We start from the raw sequence: 27181 nt of genomic DNA, 5'->3' as shown, positions 1-27181 counted from the left end.
AGCCTTGCGAAGAATCCTTCTGCAACGGGCCTCCTCCTCCCGGTATACCCTTTTGTCTATTTCCCCCAGTACCCATTTCCTGTGGAGGTTCCTCTTTCATCTAATCCCTCTAACCACCTCCTTTCGCATCCATGGCGGCACTCTCCTCCGCCTCCCCACCTTACTTACTAGAGGTATCATCAAGGCTTGTGCCTCCAAAAGCTCCCTTTTGAGTGCTATCCACCCCTCCTCAACTCGCTTACCTTCCAGTAACCTATCCCAGGAGACTTTCCCCAGTCTGGCCTTCAGTTGGCCAAAGTTGGCCCTCTAGAAGTCCCAGCTTCTAGTGCTTGACCTGCTGCATGTCCCCAGTCCCCTGATCTCAAAGCAAAGGATGGAGTGACCACTAGCATTCAGAGCTCCCCTAATCTGTACTTCATCTATCAGCTCCTCCCTATTGGTCAAGACCAAGTCAAGGATGTTTCCCCCCCTCATCGCCTCTCGGATCCTCTCTTCGCCATATCATACTCAGTGTGTAGGCAAAGAAAAACAAAAGGTGCATTTTTGGAGAGAAGTCATTCCCACACCAGTGTAGGCTCATCCGGATCCAAGTTCAGTTCTGGTTCACTTCAGAGGAAAGCCCCATTCACCTCACAACTGGAAGCACCAAAAATGGTCCAAAGGCTCAGAATTATGTTTGGCTCAGAATTATGGATTAATTGAATGCACCTCTCTACTGTGCAGCTGTGGATTAAACATACATGTGAAATCCCACACACCATTTTGCAATATGTGAGAGTTTGTAAATGGCAGGTATGGAGTTTTCCAACTGATCTAGGTTTGAGGGACAACGTAGCCTCAGGTGGGACTTCTCTGTTAATAGGCTCTGATCAACTTATCCGGCTATGGTAGCAGCGTATCAAACAGCACTGGACACCTGGGTTTAGAAACCTGCAACGAAGCTCTGGGGACCACTGAACTGAACTGCTTTCTCCCCACTGCAGTCAAGAGCAGATCCAAAGAGCCCAAGACTTTGGTCTTAGCTAGAGATGCTCATATCAGCAAAAGTCAAACTTACAGAAGTTCTCCAAATTCCTTCTTGAGGTTTGTTCTGACTCAAGTTCTTATCGGATCACAAGCACTGCATTTTAGAAAAATAATTCACACAAGAATCTTTTTTCCCAAATGTATGCATTCAACTGCAATTGATTCAAGTATATCTGTGCTCATTTTTCAAATGCACATGCATTGTCAAATACATTCCTTTTCGTCTATGAATCACATTGCAAGGTTTAGAAATGTGTGTGTTTCAATTACATTTTATGCCTGAGTCCATTTTCACTCTGGGAGGTATGAACTGGGACACTCCTAATCAAAGCAAAAGTAAAATTTCTTATACATTAGGGTTAGGATTACTCTTAGAGGAATCTGCCCCTCCAAACATTCCTGGGCTTCCTCTAGAATCATAGAATACTAGAGTTGGAAGGAACCATGAATGCCTTGGGTCCAACCCCCTGCTGTTGCAGGACACCAAGTTACACCATCCCACTCAGATGGCTGCCCAGTTTCTTCTTGAATGTCTCTAGTGTGGGAGAGCCTGCCACCTCTCCTGGCAGCTGGTTCCACTGTCATGTTGCTCTGACAGTGAGGAAACTTTTGCTGATGTCCAGCCTGAATCTGGGTTGAATTGGTTATTCAATGTCCTTCACTCTGACATTGGCAAGAAAAGATCTTGACCTTCCACTGGTGGCAGCCTTTGAGGTACTTCTAGAGGGATATTATGTGCCCCTCAGTCTTCTCTTTTCCAGGCTGAACATGCCCAGTTCTCCCAGTCTCTCCTCAAAGGGCACTGTTTCTAGTCCTTGGTCTACCTTTCAAAGTGAGCCAAGCTTACAGAAAGTCTTCAAGCCCCTGCCTGCAGAACCAGCAGCCTCCTTTTGCATCAGATGCTGGGGCGGCTGTACTTGGCACAGAAGAGGGGTTCCGCTAGCAGTTTCACAGGTCCCCTTTCCCAGTGGCTCCTCATGAGCAGCCTTCTTTGGAGTAAGGCACAGTCACCCAAAGTGCAGTTAACCCAGATGCAGGAGATGGGCACTGCTTGCACAGCCCCTGGGACTTGATTCCCGGAGAGTACCGCATGAGCTCTTCACGTACTCAGGAACTGGGACTCAGGGCTGCCACAAAGGGGACCAGAGGCTGAGGAGCTGAGCCCAGGGAATCATATTCCAAACAAGTTTCTGACACATCCCTAGAGATAACCAGTAAGATTGTTGACATTTCTTATTGAAACAAGCCTATTGCATCATAACAAAAACTACTTTTAGAGAATACTTTATTTTAGGAATGGGAGAATAAGCAATGTTCAATCCTGCTAGGATTTTCTGATTATCATGTCATGACGCATTTAAGTCTATTTCTCAGGGGTAATTGCTGCTTGCTTCACACAGATGACAGATTTACACAGACTGAGCAGCAATCAAACAGTTATTTGCACAGATCTCCCAAAATGTGCATGAATTTCCAAATTTGCAGACATTTCCTTCATAAACTGCAACAGGGCTGATTTAGTCTGCTGAGAAAATGTGTGCAAAAGGAACTTGGTATCCATATCCATATCAGACATATGTAAGCATGTGTTTGACATTTGTGAATGTTTTTAGAGGCCGGGGGCCCATACTCACTTTGGAGCTTTGAATGGAGACATGCTTCATTTTCAGAAGCAAAAGTGAATTTCTCATAGATTGCTGTTTCACTTTCAAAAGCAATTTGGCCTTGCTTAAAGGGCATTTCTCTTCAAGAAATGGAAGTCACAGATCCAAATGTGTACAATTGGTTGTGTGGGCCTTTGAATCCCAGCACTCTCTTTCTTGCTCTGTCTTCCCTATTTCCAAACCGACAGATGCTCTCAGGGCATCTTAGAATCATAATTATGGCTAATGGGGCAGATTAAGAATCTAACAAATCATCAGCAGCAGCAACTACAACATAGAACCGAAACAATAAATTCAACACTGAAAATATCAAGATATCATTTAGGGTGGCATGGCTGTTTCCCTGGCAATGTTTTACTAAAATGTGTACTATATGTCCCTATACGCATGTGTGTGTGTGTGATGGAGTCCCAGTGTATTAATAGCTAGGCATTCATTGAACAAGTCTGCATGAAACCTCCATCCTTTGAGGTACAAAAGCTCTGTGCAGAGAACTCCTTTCACATGCTGTTCAACTCGTACTGCATCAAAACCACCATGCAATCAATGCCAGAAAGGAAGGAAGGAAGGAAGGAAGGAAGGAAGGAAGGGAGGGAGGAAGGAAGGAAGGTTAATACTCTGCACACTTTCTTTTATAACTGCATTGACATTCCACATTAGTAGCAGCATCTGCAGGATAAAGGTTTTGCATGAAACACTCACAATGTTGAACCCATGTTAACTATGTTATCCATACGCATTGGATGTGGCATAAAACTGTTCCTATGTGGTTTATGTTCCCATGTAGTTTATCTCCTGTTGCTATTGCACAAGTGTCTGGATCGCTGGGATAGGTAGGGATGGGGAGAATTTTATTTACCAATTTAGCACTTTCCAACCTGTGCCTCAAGCCAGAGTCTCTTCTCTTTCATATAATCCACATTGTTCTGAATTTTGGATAGAATTATCCAATCAAAACATTCATAGAAAAGTGTATATATTAAGGGAAAGTGCACACAAAAATTCATGAACCAGGCAAAATTGTATACACGAATGTGAGCCTTAAGAGACATGCATGCAAAAACACATATTAATTTTCATGTATATTTAAAAAAACTGAAACTGACATGGAAACAAGATAAACCAGATGCAAAAAAAGATTAACTGGGAAAACCTGAGAAATTGACAGGTCCATCCATCCCTAGTTGTGGGGCAGTGTAGATTACATGCATTAGCTATGCTATGGCTCGTGGTTTTGAAGTGAAAGGGCTCTGAAAGATGGAGCTAAGCTAGAAATATTAATGATAACAGTAATCCCTCTCTGTTCTTTTAGTTGTGAAGTAGCTTTATGGCTTAGATAAAGTTTAGAGAATATTTCAAGCTGCATTAAGCCAAAGTCTCCCTGTCACTTTCCAGAGCATATAGTAGAAGGAGATAAAGTTGTCAAGACCTTTAAAGTCTTTCATCGGACGTCTAATGTTCGAAAGTGAGATTTGTTGTCAGAACTGTTTAAGGGAAATTAAATTTTACTTCTTCTCCATACCCCATTGAGAGCTTTTTCAGCCTTTTGTTAGACACACTAAACCTTTAAATCCATTGATGTTACTGTACAATGCATCTATTCATTTTATTCTGATTCTGGAAGATGTCAGTTGACAATGAAGAACATTCTCCTTCATTATCTCCTATTTAAGGGGAGAAGTACACATTAAGGAAACATAAAGCTGGCACTGAAAATGGGACCTCCTTCCTTTCTGTAGCCCATGGCCGCCTTCACCCGCATCGCTGAGTCAGTCTATTGGTCCGTTTCACTCACTATCATCAACATGGACTGGCAGCACCAGTCCAGGCAAGATGCTTGATAAGCTCACCTAGAGATGCTATGGCTCAAAGCAAAGAACTTCTCCATGCAAAGCATGTCCCCTACTACAGTCCTCTCCATATAGTGGCCCCTGCTAGGATAGCATGCTTCCCTTCCACCCATCAGGTGTGGAGAGAAGCACATAATATTATGATGTTATGGGGTAAAGTGAATACCCTATTGTCATTTGGAGGAGGACTTGACATGGACCTGCCAATTTTCTCTAGCAGCTTTGTGTTCCCATCACATGTAGTCCCATCCTAAGATATTGGATAAGCCAAAGGTGTGGGTGGTTTTCTGTTTGTTTGATCAACTCCAGTTGCTCTTCAACAAACCTTGCCGTGTTCCACCTTCATAGACCTAGGGTGCTTTCACCTGTGACTATACAAAATCTGTCACTTTTGTATGTGTCTCCTTTTGGAGAAAAGGATGTGCCATATTGGCTAGTTTTGGGCACCTCCTTTTAAAGAAAGATATACATACATTGGAAGGATAAGGCAACAGATTTGGTGGGGTTATGGAGGACAAAGGACTGTGAGGAAAGGATGAGTAACCTTGGCATGTTTAGTCTGGGGAAGATAATAGTGGTGGTGCGGGGGTGGAAGCGGGTGTGGGGATGCTTTCCAAATAGCTGGCATGTGGCAGAAGGCAATGACTCATTCTCTTCTGGCTCCGAGGGACAAGTCTGAATCTTATAGCATTACATTTTTGGCTGAGCATTGGAGAAACTAATTGTACAATGGAAGCCATTACCTATGGTAGAAGTGTTGCCCTGTGGGCCAAAGAGTTTTGCCAGACCTCCTCAGAGATTCTACAGAGTCTTGGCCAAGGGCCTGTTCCTTATGGAAGCCCCACCACCTGGAAGGGCACAATCCACATGTTACTGCACTGCGCAGTGGAGCGAGGCCTCTCCTCCCACAGTGCCCAGCTTCTGACATGGGAAAAGAAATCACTTGGGAGGTTTGTGAGTGTATGTGTGCGTATGTGTGTGAGAGAGAGGGAGTGGGTTAGGGATATGTGAGACAGAATGCTGGGCCTGCTTTTCCTCCCCTGCAGTCCCGGTCTTCCTCTCTCCTCCCATCTTGCCACTGCCCTCTCAGGGTCCCCCTATCTCCTTCCCTGTTTGTCACAGCATGTCAGATGCACCACTGGACAGTTGTGCAAGGAAAACTGGCTTGGTCCTCAAACACTGGAGGAATTGCGGGGAGGGGGTCTCTAGCATACACACACACGCACACACAGGCATGCACACAGACCAGTCTGGTACACAAGATCGATCGGCTCTGCCTTGCCCTCTCTGGTACACAGGATGCGCCATGCTGAAGAATAAATCTTCACACGGGTAAAATCTCCACTAAGGCTATTGACGTTCTTGCTACAGTATTATGGCTCCCATTGAATCTTATTATTATTAACGTTTTGCTGAAACAAAAAAGAAAGGTCTATTTGCTATTGCTTCCATTTCAGGGTGTAATGAGGCCATTTGTTTTCTTAGCCTGAGAAGTAAAGGAAAAAAGACATTAGTTTTAATTAATTTTAAAACAAACTCATTAGTCAACTGCTAGGAACATGAACTTGAAAGTCCCTTTGACAGAGACAGAGAGACAGGTTATTTTCCTTGTTGCAGTGTAGCCCCCAATTAAGCATTCCTGAATGCTTGTTTAAGGAGAGCAAGGAAGGAAATGACTGGGGGGAAGGACAGGGAGAGAGATCCTCATTGAAGCTATGAAGAAAATAATTGTTCCACAGAGCATTCCTTGGGTCCAATTTGCTTGATGTGAATGTGATTCTTCTGTCCCTGGTGTTCAGGTACTCAGTTCCATTGCTTAGGTAGCCAAGGTGGAACCATCCCTGCACAAGACAGAGGGTTCAGCCACCTTGGGAGGACTGACAGATGTGCAGAAGTGCCAAAAGCCTTCAATAGGAAGCAAACAACATGGACCGGCTGAACTTGACAGATTTGGGATGCTGTCATCAAAACCAGAAGGTGGAAAAGAGGGACCCAATAGAATGGTTTGAATCCTGCAAGGTCCATGTTGCAACATCTTGTGGCTTGCCTCAATTCATACAAATGCAGGAACCATTTTGCTGTTGAGGAAATGTTTTCTTTCAAAGAAAATAGCTGGTGCTGCACAGTCCTGGGAAATTCTCTAGTATCCAGTAGAAGAATTAAGATTGCTTTAAAATTGTGAGCTTGTACCCTTGAATATAGGGAATGCTAGCAAAAGCCTCATAAAACGCCACATTTGAACATGCAATTTGCAAGGTATTGTTAACAAAGATGTGGCAGCAAGATCATCTAGTCTTGGGGAACTATCCTAACATGCAACATTATAGGTCAATGTTGGTGTTGCCATTTGATCCTAGAGCACTCCCATACAATCCCATTTTCCTTAGGAACACTGGAAGCAGTCAGCAGTCTCTCCCCTGCCCACCATTTCTCAACACTGGCTGGCAGCAGCTCTCCTGGGTTTCAGACAGTGAAGAAGTACAACGGGAAGAAATTTAGTTCATTTGGAATGTGGTGCTGGAAGTGAGCTTTGCAAGTACTCTGGACTGACAGATAGGTGGACAAATTGGTCCTAGATCAAATCTAGCCAGAATTTGCCCTGAAAACAAAACGAAAAGGGACAAAGCTGAGCCTGCCATGCATATCATGAGAAGGAAAGACTTCCTGGGGAGCACAATCATCCAAGGAAAGTTGAAGGCAGAAGAAAAGGAAGACCAAGTATGAGGTAGATCGATTCTGTAAAGGAAGCCTCAGCCTTGAATTTACAAGTGCTGTGCAGGATTTTCAAGGGACTTGACATTTTGGGGGCCATTCATTGCTAGGTTGCCATACGTTGGAGGCAACCTGACAGCAGATAACAAAACCACCTGAAGAAGCCAAGGACTGAATCTGGTTAAGGCCCTCAAAAGCAAGTTATCCATTTGGCCAGTGGAAGGTTGCATTCCATAAGTGCTGCACACTGAGAAGGTGAAGGGAAGTAAAATTGGTCAGCATATACAGCACTAATTCCAGCCAGTGCTTTGGACAGGGAACAAATAATATCTCCTGTCCACCCCTTTCCTGTTCCATATTTCCTAGGTCTTAATGTAATTGGCCCAACTATTCAGAAGAACAAAGATCTGCACAATCCTATGCAGATTGTAGAATAAAGTTCCCTACCACCAGCTGGATAAAGCTGGGAGATGTAGGAACCTTTTCTGTCAAAACATGTATAGGATTGTGCAGCCAACATTTTAAGTCTTCTCAAGCACAAGTTGAGTGGAAGGGTGACACAAAATTCCATTGTATAAATAAATAAATTCCGGATAACTTCAACAGCCATTAAGAGTACAACCATATGAGGATGTGCAGAACCCTCCAAGCTTGGAAGATTATGGGAATCCTATGTAGAACGAGAGACGCTCCCCAGTGAAGGTCATCTCAGTGTGGAGCAGCTGGACAGTTAGAACTTGGAGGATCAGCCGGTGCCATTCTGCCAAAGGCTGTGTGGGGGGGGGGGCATTGGGAGGGGGACCTGAACATCTATCCCCCTCCTGGAGCAGCTTTCTGACCTCAAACCTGGGAATCTGAATGATCATATACTGTGTGCCACCCCCCATGCTGTGCAAGCAGCTGTAGGATTGCTTTGTAAATTAATTAAATCCTGATAGTTCTGATTTGTTTATTTGATGTTTTTTGTTAGCATGTTGTATTCTAAAGCACAGCCCACAAAAGTAGGACTTTGTTATTTAGTTAAAAACCTAACCAAAAAGAGTGCAACAAACTAACCGACAAAGACTGGAGGGCAGAAAATATCTTCTAATCCAGGAGGTGTATTTTTATAAATCAATGGGATGTTTTTAGGGCTTTGGAATGTTGGCCTTTCATTATATCAAATATATGTACTTTCTCTTTCTCTTAGCAGAAAGAACAATCATCACTCTGAATGTCCAGTCTCAGCCAACGTATAAGACAATGTCCAATGTTATTGGATATTTAAAAGGAGCTACATTTCCCGGTAAGCTTTCACACATCTTCCCCTTTTCCCATTGCTCTTTGCTGTGCTTCCATAACCTGCTGACATCACCTGAGAGGGTAAAGGATTCTTTGGACCCCCAGCTCTAAGATGCCAGTATCACAGAGCTAGGACTCTGAAGCCCGAGCTCTCCCACCTTTGAGTTGGGGGACTTACATGCATTGAGTGAATGTTACATAGTAAGTACATGGTACATTCCTACTAAGATAGTTAGTTTTCTTCACATAGTGCCTTCAGCTAGGCATTACTGTGCCTGGACAAATGGCCAATCCTAGGTCAAAATTCCTGCTACCAGAACCAAGGTGAATTAAGAACAATCATGTATATCTGAGGGCACTTTCATTTCTACTCCAGTAGAATCTGTTATTTCCTCAGTAAACATCTAATTCATCTATATGAACTAAGTGATAAAGAGTGCTCTGTTAATCCAAGATCTTGTCCTGTATATATGATTTTTGTGCATGCATAGTATCCAAGTGCATTTTGGAGTTGTCATTTGAATCGCCCCATGCATCCTTACACCATATGCCCCTTAGGTGGCTATGTAATGCCCTTGTTCAATCAGTTGAATAGGAAACTGTGTACCAAGTGAGAGAGGACAATTGACCAGGGAGGATATTCACCTACATGGCTGTTTCTTACAGCATGCTTGGTTCGCCAAGGAAGTACACATCTCAAACATTTACTTTGATTGGTTTGGAGACAGTAACGGATGTGCTGAAGAAAAAAGTTAAACTTCTCAAGCATCGTGCAGAAACGGCCAAGTGTTGCTGCAGAAGGGTGCACGCTCCAAAAATAATCAATCCATTTTGGAATGCATCAATTATTATTATTATTATTATTATTATTATTAATGAAGTTCACTGGACTCATTACAAAAGTGGGCATTTTGAATTGGACAATTTCATCTGAGCAGCTGATACGTTCCAAGCTTTGGTGGTACTGTTAGTTCTAACTGCGCTAACTACCCCTGTTCTGGCAGTGAGAAGCCTTTCCTCCACCTGGCCCAGAATTCATCACCTGAGTTTAGGGATGTCTGAGAATTTCACATTTGCTCACAAAGCATGCAAACATGCTCTGCTAGGAGCTGCTCAGAATCATCTTGGTATCATCATCGTCTTGGTGCAGATAGTGGGACGACTGTTGATCCAATTGGTAGAGGCAGTTTCTTTTTTCAATTGGCAATTAAGTCAAGGATCAGGACGAGAGGTAACCTCTTACTTCTTCACTATGAGTAGTTTCTGATTTCCCCATGCCCCCATTCCCATAGAGAAGTTCTGATGGAAGATGAAGCAATGAAGAGAAAAAACTAGCAGATAAGCAAGAAAGAAGTGGTTACTTAAGATTTCTCTGAGCCCTCCAGAGTTGGTCCCAGCCCTCTTTCCAGCTCCCCCACGGATACATTCTAAGGCCTAGAGAAACTGGATGGGGATTATCTTTCCTCCTCCTTTACCCGCACAGCCTGCTGTAGGCAGGGTGGCCTCCAGTGCTGGACATGGCTTTCCGGCATGCATCCAGTAAAGGTTTGATGCAATTGCATCTGGGGTCTTCTAAAATACCATCTCCTGGTAATACAACAGGAGGAAATAAATGTTGCTAGAAAACCGCTTCTCTGTGTAGAAATTTGTCAGTCAGCCTCCATGAGTTCAATTAAATAATGTTCAGAAGTAGTAATTGCAGTGACCCTCTTCCCCGAGGAATATGTCATTTCATAGACAATTTAATGTGCAGACATTTCTGGCACAGTCAACATGTTGCTGGCAGGGATAGGTGAATAACTTGAGATAAAGATACATCTTTTTAAAGACTAAACAGTTCTTAAAAACTCAAAGCACCATGACAGACACAAATGTTAGGGTTCCTTGTAAATGTACCAGATTGATTAAAGGCAAACCCTTTCTAACTCCTTCCTTTTTGATGTGCGTTAAAACTACAGTTGCCACCATGATTTTCTTGAAGGGAAATGTAAAGGCAATTTGATTTTTCCTGAAAAATCTGAGGGACTTTTGAGAGAACCAAATACTTTTTAAAGAGCATTTGATATTTCCATGTCGAATACCTCATTGCTAGGTTGCTGCTGCCAAGTTCTATATGTGTCTGTGATTTATTTAATGCATGCACTGCTTTGCATTGCTTTCACCTTAAAAGCTGCTCTCGAAGCAACTTATAAGGGGAGTGGGGAGCAATGTGATGAAGATAAACATCAGATATTCAACAGGCTCTCATGAAGCAGCTGTTTATTAAATAAGGAGGATCTGCTTGGAGAACTCAAGATGCAACTTAGAATCTCTTCAGCAGCCTCAGTGGGAGAGAAAAACCCATGGTGCTGCATTGTGCCTGTAGGAAGGCAGCCCTCCATATTGTACAGCTGGTGGTAATCTGCACTGGTTTGCCACTCAGCTGCACTGCAGCTCTGTTCCATGAGCCAGTCCTCCTCGCTGGCTGGTCCTTGGAGGAGGCACTTTGAAGGACGCCTGTGAGGAGACCTATCAGGTCCATGTCTAGCTTTTAAGTAGGGGGGCTATTTAAGCTTCAGCATTGGCATGGATGACTTCCCCTTGACCTGCCTTAGCCTTTGAGGGCTTATTATTACCTTGCTATGGGGGCATATTAGACTCTTGCTGACAGGGCAGGGAAGAAATATGTTCCGCATGTGTGGGTTGGTTTTGCCTTCCCTATAGCAATGTGCTAGTTGTTTTTGTTGTTGTTGCAGTGTGCGATTTTGTTTCATTTCTGGCCTGGAGGCATTTGGCTATATCCATGGAAGTGGCATGCTGGAGTGGGTTACTTTTCCAGTATGGAATCCTCTTAGAAGGTCTCTTGTGCTATAGTGACCCCTGTAAGCTGTAATGAGTACAACTGGTGGACATTGCAACCAATTTACATATAAATGTATTTCTCACCCTCCGTGCCATCTCTTGCTCCATATTGCGGGCATGAGAAATCAGCATCCATGTACACTCCTAGCACCTCTAGACTAGAGGATGGCGTGTGAAGCAAAATTCGAAACTTCATTCTGAGCAGGCACACAAAGAAGGTATGAGCTTTGGTAAAATATTTGGGGCCAGATTTATATATGTGATCTCACTGCCTCTTAGAGCTCCTTTCCCAGCTGTGATCTACTTGGACACCAGACTCAACCTCTGGGAACTTCCTCTGAGTACCAACAGTCAGGGAAGGTTGGAGGGTGGCAACAAAGGGGAGGGCTTTGTGTATCCCCCCTTCTATGGAACAACCTCCCCATTGAGGCCCACCTGGTCACAAATTTGTCAGCTTTTCAACACCAGCTTAAGAGGGCCCTATAGGCTGAAATTTTTAAAAGATGCACTCAGCTACCCAGGGCATAGCTGTCAATTTTATAAATTTTACTGTCTATTTTAGTTGTTTTGAATTCGTTTTAATACTTTGTTTCTGTAAGATTTGTATTTTATTGTTTTACTTTTATGTGTTGTTGCAAAACTTGCAGAGATCTTTGACGATGGGCAGTACAGAAATCAAATAAATCATCATACTCATCGCTGGAGCAGGGAAGTGCTTTTTGGTTATGCCACACTGATGGCTCTGGTGGCAATTCCTGCAAAAGCCCTGAAATTGGCCAGGTTTCTGAGCACTGCATTGCAGAGTGTGGCTTGCCTACGGCATTCACAGCTGACGTGAGGTGGGACCTGGGCACTGCTTTGCTCAAACATGTTGCTCAGCTTCCCTACCCTAGTGCTCTTCCTAGGGCCACCACAAGTGCAAAGCTTTGGAGCAAGCATGCGCAATTGTACAGCCTACTGAGCTTTGAAATCCATGCTGGGTGCTATGCCTTGGGCAAAAAGGCACAGGTGAAGCAAAGCTCCTTTATGAGTTTGATGTTCCTGCCCTTTCTCATGGCTATGGGATGCCTGAGTGAGCCTGCAGATCTTTAGGACAGAGAAAGCAGGAGACCATGATTACTGTGTATGCTGGGAAGACAATACATGTATCCTGACTAAACTACCGGGTGCACTTCCACAGATGCAGTAATGAAGGGAAAATGTGAGTTGAAATATAATCACTTAAGCCAATTCATCTTGTTTCAGATGGATCCAGTAATTGCTCAGCCCTTGGTGTCTCCATATGAGTGATCCTCTGTATAGTGTTTTGCACCATAAACTGCAATGTTAGACTGGTACTGCAGGCAAATGCGTTGGCATCTCGTGTTAGGATTGGTGTACCAACTGGCTAAAGTCTAATTAGGGCTTAACTGGTAGGAAGCTGGTATTTCTGATGGGAATTCCCCTTGAACCCAGCTGATTTCCATGGTGAACAGCAGATGCTACACAGCTGGCAAGAATGGGAAATCTCATGGATGCAGACAATGTTTTGGAGGATGATTTCTCATGCTGCTTAATTAACAAAGCTCATTTGGCTCTTTTTCAGATAGATATGTTATAGTTGGCAGTCACCACAGCAGTTTATTTGGTTACAGCAGTCAGCAGTGGGCTCACGGCACTGCTGTGATGACTGCCTTCATCCAAGTCTTGATGCTGAAAGGAAAGAAAGGCTGGAGGCCTGATCGGACCATAATTTTCTGCTCATGGGGAGAAACCTTGTTTGGCAAGATTGGCTCCTATGAATGGGCAGAGGTAAGAAAATGCTGGCATTTATAATCACCCTTTAACCTGTGTTCAGCAGTATCTTGATCTAGTTATTAAATAAACAAATGGATAAATACATGAAATGCAAGAAAACCTGGGATCCCCAGCATCAGGCGATGCTTGCCTTGCCCATTCTGTCTGTGTGTCTCTCCAGACTGAACCCAGTGGAGAATGGGACACTCAAGCCATTTCCCATGCACACACACACGCACACACACACCAGAAATAAAGCCTGGAGATTTGGGGGGCAGTCAAAACAAAACAAGGCTGTGAAGATGGCAAAGGTGATGTCTTTCTCTTCAGAAGTTAATTGTGAGCATAAGTTACAGTTAGGTGCAAACATGCCCAGTCCTAGGCTGAGTTGTCACTGACGTTTGCCATGACCTTTAAGTTTTGTCTAAAACAAAATAAACATGGAATAAAATACAGAGGTTTCTGCTTGGGCAAGCTGGGAACATTTGATCTGATCATGTTTTCACACATTTTGGGGGTGGATGAAAGCAAAAGGATGCCCATTCACACCCATAGAACAGTAAAAATATATGTTTACTTTGAATACAATGATGACCCCACAGTCAGTTTTCTTCATACACATAGTATTTATTCATGGTAAGCAGAAACAAGCTAAATTAGATAAAGGGGCCATCTAAAACATGTACAAGGAACTCAGAACTCACAGCTATTAGTCTACGTCAATGCACAAAATAAATCAGACGTGCCTTTCAGCATCTCCCTCCCCCAATTTGTCGACAATTAAAATGTTTTTCCATTTCAAACAAAAGCTAAGCAGAGTCAACAGAATGCTGAGTCTATCAGATGAAAATAATTTTCAGGATGTACATTAGAATCCACCGAGGGCACAAGAAGTGTTAATGAGACAATCTGTCAATCTGGTAGCAGTCCCTGCATTTCTCAGTCAATCAGCAACATACAGGGGACTAGATAAATAATCAGTAAGGACAATCTGGGTGGGTGGTTAATTGGTACATGGCTGTCTGTCAGATCAGACAACAAAGTATGCCAGAGGGAAAAGATGGATGGGACATGGGAAGACAGAAGAGAAAGATGCACCAGCACACTGCATCAGAGCACTGGGGTGCCCTGGATCCAAACAGAGGCATCAGTGTTTTGACCTGGCCATGGTGTGTTTAGCCTGTATAGCCCATGCAATGCTGGAAGTGAAATGGTAACAGCTATTTATTTACATGTTTGTGTTATGAATTGAAGTTCATTTAATACTTGGAGTGAAATTTAGAAGGTGCAGCTACTTTAATCTAATATCACGACCATCTGAGCATTTGTTTCCAGATGTCAGTTTTACTTTTGTAGCTGCACGTATGGAAGTGTCCAGGAACTCTGTTGAGCTCCAATAGGCTGAAGTTCCCAGCATCAGCATATTCCTAGCTGGAGCAGCTCCTCCAGAAGGAAAGTTCAAAACATCTGGGGTTGTTGAGCTTAGAAAAAGGACAAGTCAGGGGAGACATGACCGGGACACATCAAATCATGTATGCACGGGGAAAGTGTTGTGAGAATTTTTTGGTTCTGTCCCCTCCCCTCATCAGAGTAGAACCTGCTTCATCCCAGGTAGTTGAATGCTGGGAATTTCAGGGCAGGTAAAAGGAGGCACTTCTTCATGCAGCTTGTAGTTAACCATGGAATTCAACTCCACAAGACTGAGTGATGGCCACCGCTTCAGATTGCTTTGAAAGAGAATTGGACAAAATTCATGGAGAAGAAGGCTATCACTGGCAACCAGTCCTGTTGCTACCTCTAGTACCAAAGATAGGATGCCCAAGCGGAGTTGCTGGGGGACAGGGATGGACAGGTGCTGTTTGTTGCACTATGTTCTGCCGGTGGCCACCACTTGTCTATAGATTGCTGGTCTAGATGGACTCTTGGTTTGATACAGGATGGCGCTTTTTTCAAGAGAGCCCACCTGCGAGACTGAATAGCATCTGCCCCCACTTCTCTCCAGACCACCTTCATCAATCCAGCAGAAGTGGGGGGAAACTCTACCATCAATAATGGGTGCCGTTTTCTGTTTACTTTCCACCCCATGTGTTTTCTTTCTGTTTGCACTTGTTGCTTTCACTTTCTTGCAACAATGACATCCCCCCCCCCAAATCTAAAGGGGCTATTTCAGCTGGGCTGCATGGGGATGGGGGGTGGGGAGGGGTGTTGCAGGAGCTCAATCAGCCTGCATGTTTAAACAAGCTGATCTGCTCTGCACTACCCAGACTTCAGCTCATAATGGCTCGCCTTCAGTGTCTGCCTTTTTCCAAAACAGGCAGTACATCTTTCTGCCTGAGAAAGGGCACTGAAATGCATGCATATTTTAGGATAAAAGTAAAAAAATGCACATTCTATGAAAAAAAATATAAAAACACGTTTTCAAAGCACAAACCAACATCATATTGATGCGGTAGCGCAGTAGCAGGGTGGAATGGATTTATGAATTATGCTGAAAATAACCTGCACCATCCATCCCTAGCTGTGAAATTCCAGTGGGTGAGTTTGAGAGGGGTGCCACCCATAATTAAGTCTAACTGTTGAACTGATAGTTAAATGGGGAATGTGTGATTTTCGCAGGATTGTGTATGCCAGTGGCACACAAACATTACCAAAGTGTCTTTCTTGCAATGGAATTATGATTTTAGAATAAGCCATGGGGGGTATAGATGAAGCATCAAAAAGGGCCTTTGCAAGTGACTGGAAGCAAAATTTATTTAGTTCCACTTCAAATCATTCTTACATCAAACATAATTGTGTTACACCCCTTCTGCTCAGTATAAAGAGCCTCTTCATGAAACAAGTAGCTCATTACCGGAAAGGCACATGGGGAATAATTGAGATGAAGTTCATGCAGATCTGTTTGCTTTTAAAAACATAATAAAATGACAATACTGTTGAAATGATGCAATTCAGATCTAAAATATGGTTGCATGGTTTGAAACGTCAGCTGTTTTGAATGTTTGTTAATGTTTACATTTGAAGTTTGGTCCCTGTCAGGAGCAAGTTTACAATGAAAAGGCTTCCTTCCTGCTATTTCAAAATCTGTAATCTTTTTATTCTCGGCACTAGAACCATAGTAATTCTTAATTCCTTCAGGCCCCATTTTGCATTTTCTTCACATGGTACCAGAAAGGAATTATAATCCCACAGGAGAAAAATAAATAAATACTTCCTCTGAAGTTCCTAAAATGATATTCTGGGAAATTGAGTAAAGTATTAGTTAGGGAATTAGACTGGCTAAAAAACATGGCTTGCATTTTTTCCCCTTTCAAGGGGGAAAAATAAGAATGCAATTCTGAATGTGATCTGGCTTAGTAATCATGATTGTTTGCATTTAGGACCTCAAGAAAGTTCTCCAGAAGAATGCGGTGGCGTATGTGAGTCTCCATGACCCAGTGAGAGGCAAAGCAATCTTGCAATCCATAGCTTCACCTTCCCTTCAGCAACTGGCAACCGAGGTTAAAAAGGTGAGAATCATCTTATGAGATCTCTTGTGATGCATAATGTAGAGATGATGTGACAATTCAGATTGACTCACATTTTATATCTTGGCATACTGAATTCTTTTGGAAGTTTTGAAACTGTTAAAATTTTAGATGAAAAGTATGCTTCTGCTAGTCTGCCAGACTTCCTGCATCACCCACGACTGCCAAAGGGAAGCGAAGCAAAAATGCAGAGCACTGCAGGGATCTCCTGTAGTACACTAGCAAGAGAAACCCTTCTCTTACCTCTTAGCTCTCATCAGAGAGTTTTGGGGAAAGCTTGAACGTTCTCGTGCTAGTGCAGGTGCTAACATGCAGAACTCTTCGCTGATCTCTGAGATAATATAAGCGAAGTATTGCCTTGTTGGCACAAGCCCTAAAAACAGGGAACCAAGACATTTCTTCAGAGCACGTTCATTGTACACATTTTTCTAATGCAATGTGTTTCTAATGTTCTGTGTTTTATGACTGGAGAATGCCATTAAAATGTGGGTAAGTGTGGACTTGGAAGGATAAGTGATTTTTGACTCCTAAGTAGGTTCAAAGTTAATACAGTCATATAAAAATGCACACCAAATGAATCTGCCTCATCCTGTCTTTGCAGAAAGCATTCCACTACTTTTCCCAAACAAACTGCAAATCCTCCCATCCCTGAATTCTGAATGGGTATCCATGATTTCAGTTTCTACCAATCTGTAAAATGTATTGCACATTTCCTCATCTCTATAGTCTATTGTGTTATCAGGATAATTAAGACTTTATTGACCCATAAACCTGAGCAGAGTGTTAGTTCTCCCTTTAAAAAGCACAGTCAGTGGTACTATTAAGGATGTACGGACTTAGTTAAATCTGCTTTGTCTGCTTTTTGCAGCATGTCAGGCATCTTTTGTTCCGTTATCCACTCATTAACAGAATCAGAGCTTCTCTGAACTTTCATTCCTGTTGGAAAATGCTTACTAGTCCAAACATGCAGTGTGGTATAGTGGTTAAGACAGTGCAATTAGGGATTGAGAAATCTGTGACTCTGAGCCAGTCACAGACGCTCGTTCAATCCTACCTCACAGGGTATTGCGAGGATAAGACTGAGAGGATGAGGAGAATTATGTAAGGCACCTTGAGTTCCATGGAAGGAAACAAGGAAGGTTATAAATATGCTAAGTAAAGAATAACAATTTTAAAAAATGACAACTGGTCATTGAACATATTTGATTGTTGGCATGTCATGGCATGAAGCAGTGGGCAGGCAGTACCAATGGAAGGGCAGCTTTTATTATCATTGTTTAATTATCATGGTGTGTGCACAAAATCTGGACAGTGTTCTTGTGCGATCCAATGAGTATCAAACGAGATGAAAGAGTCATACAATATGATGCCTTCCCCATCCCCTCCTGGGGGTTGCAGGACTGTTTCTGCCCAAATGTGCATAGGATTGCACCGTAAACATTCAATGGAGCATAGCTGAAGATCACGTTACACTGTGACAGATGCAGGAGAAGTCCTAAATTGGTCCAACATGTGTGCAGATATTTGTAGCCAAAAGTGAGAATGCTGAAGGTATGAATCAGCCCTAGGAGGAGATGCATTAACTTTTTATATACTACCTAAGGAAATAGAGGAACAGAGAGAGTGAGAAAGGGCCTCCTGGGACATCTAGTCTGACCCCTGGCTCCAGCCGACTCTGCTCATGGCATGCCTACCATGTGCATGTCCAGTTTATCCTTTATCATCCTCACTGATGGGGCTTCAACCATCAGTAGTGCATTTCTTTGTGATCTTGTCATGTTTAAAGCGTTGTCACATTGGCTGTGCAATTTCCACATTCCACATTGTGGGGGTAACATTCCAACATGTCTGGATGGTACAGGCTGGGAAGCCTGAATTGAAATACCTTCCTTTTTGCCTGTTTTCCACCACCGTTTGAAGACATTGCTTTTCCTTCAGGGTTTGAATCTTACTGCTTTTTAGCTCTGGCTTTCTTTTCGCTTCCCTTTTATGCTGTTTTTAGCTTTCACCAGACTGTTTTGTTGTTTCGGGTGTGTTTCATAGGCTTTCTTTAACTGCTTTGAACATCTATGGTTGGAAAGAAAAATGCAGTCCATACATCTAAATATGTAGAAAGAAAGATTTTGTGGGATGACACTTCCTCCCAGGTGAGCATGGATAGAATTGCTGTCTTACCTGTAACCAAACTGAAACACATATAATTGGAACTTTTTCCAACTGCTTCCCTGTTTACTGCATCTCCCTTCCCTTCAGGCTAGGGCCTTGTCCCTCCCTTCTAATCTGTATAAGCGCGCTATCTCCCTCTCTTCTCTTTGTCATGTGTGTATGCACAGAGAGAGAGAGAGAGAATTATTGTTGCCAAATAAATAAACAAACACATAATAGTACATAAAACAGGAAAGCTGCACTCAGTGAAGATTCGTGTCTTCCATGCCAGTAGGGCAGAATAGCCACACTAGGCTTCAGTCCGATCTTTCAAGGAGCTCTCCACAGTGCTGAATCTAGTTTGGGGATTGGGTTTATAAGGGGCAGCTCTTTAAAAGTCCAGCCTAAAACTCACATTAAAACCCTCTGGCATTGGAGATACCTGCCCCCAGTGCACCCACCCATTTGCAAAGGCAAACATCTTGCTCCAAAGTACTGCCTCAGGTCAGTGCTGATCTTCATCTCTGTAATTGGCTGCCATAGGCATTGTTTTACGGCTTATAAGCAACCTGAAAGCATGCATTTTACATGCCTGTCAGGGGGATTCTGCCTGAAATATTGAATTAAATAAGAAAGCTGATTTAAATATTTGGATTACTAAGCCAAAGAGGGATTCAAACAAGTCCAAGACCTTTGCGAAGCAAGTATGAACTCTGTTCCGCCATACTAATTATTGTCCACATTCATAGCAGAGAGATTCTGCCAAGTTACATTTGTGCCTGTGACTGCATTGTAAGGGAAGTTGCCATTTGCTGGCTTGCTCTGTTAATGAATCACCATTTATTTGGCAGACTGTCACTGGAAATTCGGAGTGGGTTGATGCGGAAATTAAATCCCCTAAATAAGAACTGTTAGTTCAATAGTTTTGAATTTACATTTGACAAGCACAAAAGTTACTCTGACTGATCCATTAATTAGTATTCCTGAGGGGTGTCCCTGTTAGCTTGTTCAAACTAAAACAGCCAAGAAACTTGTGGCACCTCTAAATCTAGAAAACATACTTTGGCATAACTTTCCATGGACCACTCAAAGAGGGCTTCTTTGTTTCTTCTGCTCCATTGAATGAATGACAGGTAGTCTATCCACTCCTATAGCTTTTCCTAATGATTAAGGGCCAATGGAGTGAGGTAGATGTAGGCACCTGGTGTAGTTCAAAAGCATTGGGAGGGCAACTCCAATGGTCCATTGGCAATGCTTCCTGGGGCTCATGGGAGATGTAACCCAAAAGTATCTGGAGGGAGCTGGGACACTCACCTGTTCAAGACCCTGGCAGGCATAAGATCATGAAGTTTAGACTTTGATATTTTTTTGGAAATGCAACTTCTGAATGACACATAGTTGCTGTAATATATTATTATGACCCATTCATTTAGCCCTAGTGGATCATTTTGATATGCATTTGTCTGGTCCAGCTTGGCTTACTCCATCCCTGATCATTGGCCATGTTGTCTGTACAGGAGGGGTGTCATAGGCAAAAATTTCTAGAGGGGGACAGGCTAGAGGATGCTTGGGAGTGAATCTCAGGTTCTCAAGCTTTCCACCTACTGCACAAATAAATGCCTGAACGCATGTGCCCTGATCTGTCCACTCCTGTTTCCTAGCAGAACCTGAACAAGGCTTTGCTGCAGAGAAGATTCAGCACATGGAATTCAATGGCAAGGAGCCTAGGAAACTGGGTTCCAGACCATGTGCAAAGGGGCAGTGCCACTAACGTTATCTTTGTGTGCCAGATTGTGTAAGCAGCTGTGCAATCAGTTGTGCACATGGCTTGACCAGCACAATATGCTCCAGTAGTGCTTGTGCAAATGGAATGTCTGTTGGAGCTCTGCTGGTGCTATCTCTGTCTTTCGTATATTTCCATTATGGCCAAGAGCTGAAACACTCAGGGTGGTTCACAAGAACTAAAGCCACAAAGCAGAACACAACATGCTTTAATATAAACATTTATAACTACTGAATAGTCTAAAAAGAACAATTAACTAGAACACTGGAACACTGTAAAGAATTAAAATACAGTACCATATTTATATCAGAAATTGGAAACAACAACAACAAACACTAGCCTGAAATGCCTGTATTTTTTAAAAGCTGTTTTGCTGATGTGGGTGTCAGAAGCACACCCCTGGAAGTTCATTCCACAACTGGGTATCATAACACAGTTCCCTTGTTAGTACCTGCTCACCCTACTTTCTTTGGGAAGGGCTGCTGAAGAAGGACTATTGAATATGATATTTATGCACTAACCATAAGGGAGACATTGGAGAGGGAGACATTTTTGTCCATTTCCCCTAATACTAGAACCCAGAGTCATCCCATGATTGGTGGGCACTTTAGGGCAGATGAAAGGAAGTTCTTCTTTACACAAGTATAGTTAAACGTTGGAATTAACTGCCATGGGAAGTGGTGATGACCACCTATTTGGATGGCCATGAAAGGGGATTGGACAAGTTCAGGGAGGAGGAGGCTGTCCGTAGCTACTAACCTTGCTGCTCTGTGCTACCTCTGTTACCGGAGGTGGCATGACTGCACGGACCAGTTGCTGAGGAGTTTGGGCAGGTGGAAGTCTTGCACCCATCCTGCTTGAAAGATCCTGTGGACTGCTGCTTTGCCACAGTATGTCCAGAGTGCTATACTTGATGGACCATTGGTTTGGTCCAGCATGGTTTTTCCTATGTTCTTAAGCCTGTAATATACAGGCTATGTCTATTCAGGGGAAGACAACCCTTCAGGTAACCTGGCCAAAGTCATTTAGGATGATGCCACTGAATACTGCACGATGTCTGAAAGTGGTGGTAAAATAATAGCCATCTACCCTGTATTATATGGATCCAGACCGTAGCTATGGGAAGGATCTCTGCACTGGCATATCCCATCAAACCTGATTGAAAACTGTTTAATGAGGTTGTAGAAGAAAAACAGAGCTGCTGCACTCTACAGCTCTTTGCCTTCTTTCTTGAGAGACAGGCTAGGACAAAGGTGTGATGTGGCATCACCATGCTGTGCCTCTCCCATCTCCACGATAAGAAAAGGAGGGTCCCTGCTGGACCAGGGCAAGCGTCCACCTAGTCAGCATTCTCTTCACACAGTGGCCGACCGGCTGCTCTCCGGAAGCCCAGAAGCAGAACGTGAGGGCAATGGCACCTTCTCGCCCCAGTTCCCTGGCAGGTAGGTGCAATGTACAGCAGATGCTGAGACACCCAGCCAGAGATGGACTGGTCAGTCTGCGAAGCTTTCACGTATCTCCATTCATGTCCACTCCCTTCCAATAACGTGTGGATCAGCACACTGAAAAGATGCACAAACATTTACAGCACTATTTTGAATCTCCCTATAGAATGGAAAAAGGGGTAGGCTCTTCACCCTAAAAGGTACACATCTGCACACCGGTTATATGCCTTTTGAGTCAAGAACCATAATGAGAAATTCATAGCAGCTCCTCCGGGATTATGAATGGGCAGGCAGCTCTCCATGGTGGTGACCTGTAGCAGAGCTCTGTCTAGCACACCCAAACCCAGCGTGTTCATTATGCAGCTGCCGGAAAGAATTCTGACCCTTCTGGTTGCAGGTAGAGTTATTAGTATCCATATTATTTATGGATATAATGTATAGCTTGTTCTCCTTTGCAAGGAGCCCAGGTACCTAAAAGCCCATATTAGTACAGCACAATGTATAAACACCTTCAGAATCATTGTGGCACCCCATTTATGGAATCAGTTCCCCAAAGAGATATGTGCGGCACCTACCCTTTTCTCTTTCTGTGCCAGGTGAAAAGCTTTTTATTCCCCAGATATTTTAATAGTTAAACATTTGTATTTTCTATCATTGCTGCCCCTATATTTTTAAAGTAGGGATCTTGGATTGTTTTATTGTGTCAGTGTATTTAATGGTGACAGTGGTTTGTTATTGGTTGTTTAGTGATTTTAGCTTACTGTTTTGTTGTCTTAAGTTTGTTCCGTGTATTTGATTTTGTTAACTATCCAGAGAGCCTTCAAGCTATCAGGCAGGAAGAAAACATATTTAAAAATTTATTTAACAAGCAAGCAAGCAAACAAAATCGTAGCTCTAAAATGCAAACATATTACAGCATACAGTAAGAATACCACTAAAGCACATAAACCCTTCCCTACATCTCCTAATCCTGGACACGGAAGTATAAAGTTGGCACCAGGATGTGTTGGGGGTAGCCAGATCTCTGCTGAAACTGACACATGTTGGAGACTGGAGGCTGGGATAGGCAGCATAATTGAGATATCGGTGCCAGTGAATTTACGCATCTGGCCCAGAGCTCCACTTAGCACTTCTTGGATGGAGTTTCGTACTGGCCTTTGGAAGCAGCAGGGGGTGCGCTAGCAGCCACCAGTATCCAATGGCACTGGTGGGGCCATGGATGCTGCCCAACCACAGTCGTCCTACTTTGCAACTTGCTGGGACCAGACCTGAACAAGCTCGCATGGGCCTGGGCAAGGCATTAAATACTTTGTTTTCTAAGAGTTTCAGGCTTTAAAGGTCAAAGCAATTACCTCTAATTGAGCTCAGAAATGAACTGTGAACTGTGTAAAATATGATCTAAAAATGAGCTGAGCAAAAAAGAATGGACTGTTGCAATCGATGCTGTAAATGGCTGGCAGGCAAGAATCTGGTTCACGCATTCCGCGGCCGTTGTTATTTCCAAATGCTTTCAAGGGCAGCCCCACGAAGCCCATGGTGCTGTAACCCAATCCATCTGTTGCAGTCTTGTACATGCTGAAGCGAGCAGGAGACTTGGGGCGGTGGAGGTTTCATGTCCCTTTTAATGCTAGTTACACTCTTGGAAGACAGCAAAGAGCACCCTGCGGGACTTTTTGATCGAATCCATTATGAGCAATACAAAAGATTAGCAGGAATAAAAACACAATGTGTTATGACAATATATGTGGCATAATAAAAAAAATCCATTGTAGCCTCATATTAAAAAGATCCCTAAAGTGAATTTGGACTATAAAGTTTCTGAGTGAATTTATTCTGTAGTCTTCTGCTTAAATCTATAATTCAATAAAATGTGCATGAAGTGAAACCATTATCTCGATTGAAATTGTTAGTAAAACAGTAATTCGGTGCTAGTTATTTTTTTTTCCTTATCCTGAATGCAGCATTGGATTTATTTAGCATTCTGTAATGTCGAGTTGTTAGACTTGTTCATAAAATAAAGCTGAGGATATTAGGCCTGTCTGTCAAATCTTTTAATTAACTAGAACAACAAACCTAGAACATAGATCATATTTACAAGATTGCAGCAGGTGATCATTAAGAAAAGAGTCATCAATGCAACTGATATCCCGGTGCACCTAGAAGAGAAAAGATTTCAAAGGTTGTGCTTAAATGACAACTTCATTAATGTTAACTATACTGGAGCTTCCATTGCTTTCTTCTCTAAGAAACTACTTCCCTTTTTTGAGTGTAGGTATTAAAAAAGTGCGTATAGTCAAGGCCATGGTTTTCCCAGTTGCAATGCACAGCTGTGAAAGCTGGACCATAAGGAAGGCTGAGTGCCAAAGAATTGAGGCCTTTGAATTGTGGTGCTGGAGGAGACTCCTGTGAGTCCCCTGGACCACAAGGCTATCAAACCAGTCAGTCCTAGAGGAGATCAACCCTGACTGCTCTTTAGAAGGCCAGATACTGAAGATGAAACTCAAATGCTTTGGCCACCTAATGAGAAGGAAGGACTCCCTGGAGAAGAGCCTAATGCTGGGAACAATAGATGGCAAAAGAAGGGGACGGCAGAGGATGAGGTGGCTAGATGGAGTCACTGAGGCAGTTGGTGTGAGCTTAGGTGGACTCCGGGGGATGGTGGAGGATAGGAAGGCCTGGAGGAATGTTGTCCATGGGGTTGCGATGGGTCGGACACGACTTCGCGACTATCAACAACAACAACAATTCTATTCATTTGAGGTAGTTGGAATTTTCCTTCCATGTCAACCTTTACTTTGGGTTGAGCTGCACTGGATGAGGACTCACATATAAAGAAGGCAAATGTTCATTCTATCTGCATTTTAATATTCTTTCCACTTGAACCAGTACACACATTGAAATACAACCACCTTTGCTTCTCCACATTCTGCAATGTATTTCTCCAGTAATGTTTAAAATGATTATATTGAGGGAATATATACTCAAGATGCATACATTAGTGAAAATAACATTAAAAACTGCTTTACATCGGGAATAGTGCTTGCAAAATGGTGTATGTTAGGCACAGTTGTGAACAAACATGAACATATTAAGAGAACAAATGTTCATGCTGATTTTGAAGGAAAATACCCAGTGGAAAGAGGATGACACAAATGTATTTATATATTTACAACATTTATATACTGTTCTATATGTGGAGTGGTTAACACAAAAAGAAAAAGGAAAAATAATAGAACACTGGATTGAAACAGAATATCAGTTAATAGTATAGCTCATCGGTCAAGGTAGGCGTCTAGGAATATGTATGTTTTCACGATGCCCAAAAACAGGAGCGAGGCAGCTCCACGGAAATGGTTGGCAATCTCATTCGTACTGTGCACTTCTTGTTCATTCACATGGACCATCAGCAAGAGAATGTTTGTGGACATTCTGTGCCATCATTTTGATCACCTCAGTCAGTATCACATGTTCCACATCCACATGTATTCTCTGAAATCAAAGCTGAACATCCAAGTCATTGCACCATGATCCATAATAGCACGCAGTCCATGTTCCTCTTATCCCTAGCCCACTGAAATACTGAAAGTTGAGTCAGATATTTCAGACCAGCACTAGTATAAATGTTCTGAATTGCTAGGTCCATTTCTTCAGTGTAGACATAGCTGCCAACAGTTCCTCTAACAGGATCCCCACCCCACCCCATCACATTCATATCTTGCCTCCTTATATCCTTAAGTTCCTATAACTGCATTCATTATTTTAATCTGTTGCTGAAATTGATTGAAATTGAACCTTATCTATGGTTCTGTAAGTAATGCTGCTTATTGTCTTCCCTTTCCTCTTTCCTTAGGAGTACACTTTTTTAATCTGTATTCTTTAATAATTTTGTTCTTTCTCATTTTCCTCTTCTTTTATGATTTTTCATGCTTCCCTACGGGCTGTTGCCTGTCTTATATTACTCTGCCATATATTTTCAGCCTGCAGAATTGTGTTGGAGTTTAAAGTTCATCCCTCCTTTCTCATTTTCTGTTTCCTTGCTATATATTGATGCCAAACAGGGGGTGGAAACATTCTTCACTTCCTTTTCTTTCCCCACTGCTTTACATGTATTGAGGCTAAACCATTTTACCCATGTTTTCTGTTTTATTTACATTATCAGGATGGAGCTACATACCTCTAATGGAGTACTCCATAGCCCGTTTTCTGTTGGGGGCTGTCCAATGGGGGTGGACATTCCAGCAGTGAACGGGAGCCACAAGTGTGGAGGACCATTCCCTTTTTCTATTTGCCACCTCCTTTCTCTCTCTTACCCAGTGGGAACCTGGCAGAGGGTCAATTCACTCTTGCCAAAGACCTGAATTAATCAATTGAAGAGGGCCTTTGAAATTAGACTGAGTACTGCATGTAGCTTGAGAGATGTAGGTTGCCCCTCCCTGCTCTATGATTTCTTTCCATTCACTTCCACTCCCTCAATGCTCTGTCCCATTATCATGAAATACCCATTTGACTAATGTGATAATGATAAACCTACCTCCACTGGATAGCTACTACAATTTGTCTAGTATGCTCAGTTTTCAAGTAAAAATTCATGAGAAAGAACAAGAAGCCATCTAGTCTCTTGTACATAATCCATATGGATTTTGTGTTTTGATGTAACTTATTTTTAAAGCATGATAACCCACAGCATTCCTCTTTGCTGGAATCAGCCCTCAGTTAAATTGCCTTCAGATTCTTCTTGTTTCTTACCCGTACAGGTTCATGTTTTTACTTAAATTTTGAACATAAAATTCCAGCCAATCTTAGTAGGATTAGTACAACAAGCATCTTTGATGATCAGAAGTTAGGAATTACTGACAAGCCTTGAAGTCTTGAGATTAAAGCAAAGGAGTGACACCTTTTTATAAATTGAATGTCACTTTCTCAAAGGATCAGTGCAGCTACATAGAAGTAAGTGTTAAGTTAAATGTTTCAAATAGATTAACTCAGCTCAAGTAAGTGAGAGATCATGTCTCATTAGCTGTGGGTTTTTGGAGCATTATTACTTCAGGGAAAGTCCTCTCTAGGTAACATTCTTTAATAAATGTATGCTGGCATGAAAATCAAGAATCCAGAATAGGAGGTATGGTAGGAATAA

At 42.7% G+C, this 27181-nt stretch overlaps 1 protein-coding gene across 1 annotated transcript in view; it reads left to right on the top strand.

The window, feature by feature from the left end:
• Positions 1–27181, top strand: part of NAALADL2 (N-acetylated alpha-linked acidic dipeptidase like 2) — a 414058-nt gene that overhangs the window by 219477 nt on the left and 167400 nt on the right. The window contains exons 6-8 of the mRNA XM_044434625.1: positions 8445–8537; positions 12960–13165; positions 16528–16656. Of these exons, the coding sequence (XP_044290560.1) occupies positions 8445–8537; positions 12960–13165; positions 16528–16656 (428 nt within the window). The remainder of the gene's footprint in view (positions 1–8444; positions 8538–12959; positions 13166–16527; positions 16657–27181) is intronic.

This window comes from Varanus komodoensis, unplaced genomic scaffold, assembly GCF_004798865.1.
Source record: "Varanus komodoensis strain SLA01 unplaced genomic scaffold, ASM479886v1 scaffold28, whole genome shotgun sequence".
NCBI lineage: Eukaryota > Metazoa > Chordata > Lepidosauria > Squamata > Varanidae > Varanus > Varanus komodoensis.
The sequence above is the reverse complement of the archived record's forward strand: the minus strand, read 5'-3'. Positions and strand labels throughout refer to the sequence as shown.